The sequence below is a fragment of the Sinocyclocheilus grahami genome, unplaced genomic scaffold (assembly GCF_001515645.1).
Source record: "Sinocyclocheilus grahami isolate Dianchi unplaced genomic scaffold, SAMN03320097.WGS_v1.1 scaffold18647.1, whole genome shotgun sequence".
Taxonomy (NCBI): domain Eukaryota; kingdom Metazoa; phylum Chordata; class Actinopteri; order Cypriniformes; family Cyprinidae; genus Sinocyclocheilus; species Sinocyclocheilus grahami.
The window spans coordinates 1-764 of NW_015517217.1; the positions used below are offsets into that span (position 1 = coordinate 1).

At 46.7% G+C, this 764-nt stretch overlaps 1 protein-coding gene across 1 annotated transcript; it reads left to right on the plus strand.

Moving 5' to 3' along the window:
• The first annotated feature begins 123 nt into the window (after positions 1-123).
• LOC107579622 (mitogen-activated protein kinase 4-like) lies at positions 124-714 on the plus strand. The gene is made up of 2 exons (XM_016265425.1): positions 124-303; positions 374-714. The coding sequence occupies exons 1-2, from the start codon at positions 162-164 to the stop codon at positions 712-714; spliced, it is 483 nt and encodes a 160-aa protein (XP_016120911.1). The 5' UTR covers positions 124-161.
• The last annotated feature ends 50 nt before the right edge of the window (positions 715-764 follow it).

A 764-nucleotide genomic window follows, 5' to 3' on the forward strand; every position in this document is an offset into this window, starting at 1 on the left:
ACAACTCCCATGATTCCGCACTCAGTCACGGCGTCATCAAACTACACCTTTGCCTTATTTTGAATACGCGCCCTCCAGCAGCAAAAAGTACATATTGTGCCTTTATGGTACCGACGACTCTGTTTGTTTATCTTCTCTAAGGTGCTCATGAACTGGAGCAGATGCAGCTGATTTTGGACACTGTGCCTGTTATTAGAGAGGAGGACAGACAGGAACTGCTGAAGGTCATGCCCTGTTTTGTAGGTCAAGGGTGGGAGGTCAAGAGGTCACTCAGAAAACTATTGCCAGAGGTTGAGGACAAAGGTAAGCTGAGCATATATTTTTTTAAATATGTGATACATTAACAGCATTATTCACTGTCTCCACATTTCAGCCATTGGTTTCCTGGAGTGTATCCTCACCTTTAATCCCATGGACCGGCTGACAGCAGAAGCGGCTTTGTCTCATCTATACCTGCAGAGCTACTCATGTCCTCAGGATGAGCCTGTCTCCTTGCAGCCTTTTCACATAGAGGACGAGCTGGAGGACAGTCTGGTCACCGAGCACGGTCACGCGCTCAGCTCCCACTGGGACAGGTATGTCACACACGAGCCTCTCAGACTTACCAACACCCAGAGTTCAAGCTTTTCTCTCCCGATGATGGCATTTGTTCCAGTTCCAGTGTTGCTGACACAGATCTGTGACCGTTTTGAAAACACTCTTGATCTTTTATAAAGAATGCAATCTACAGTGGGGCAAAAAAGTATTTAGTCAGCCACCAATTG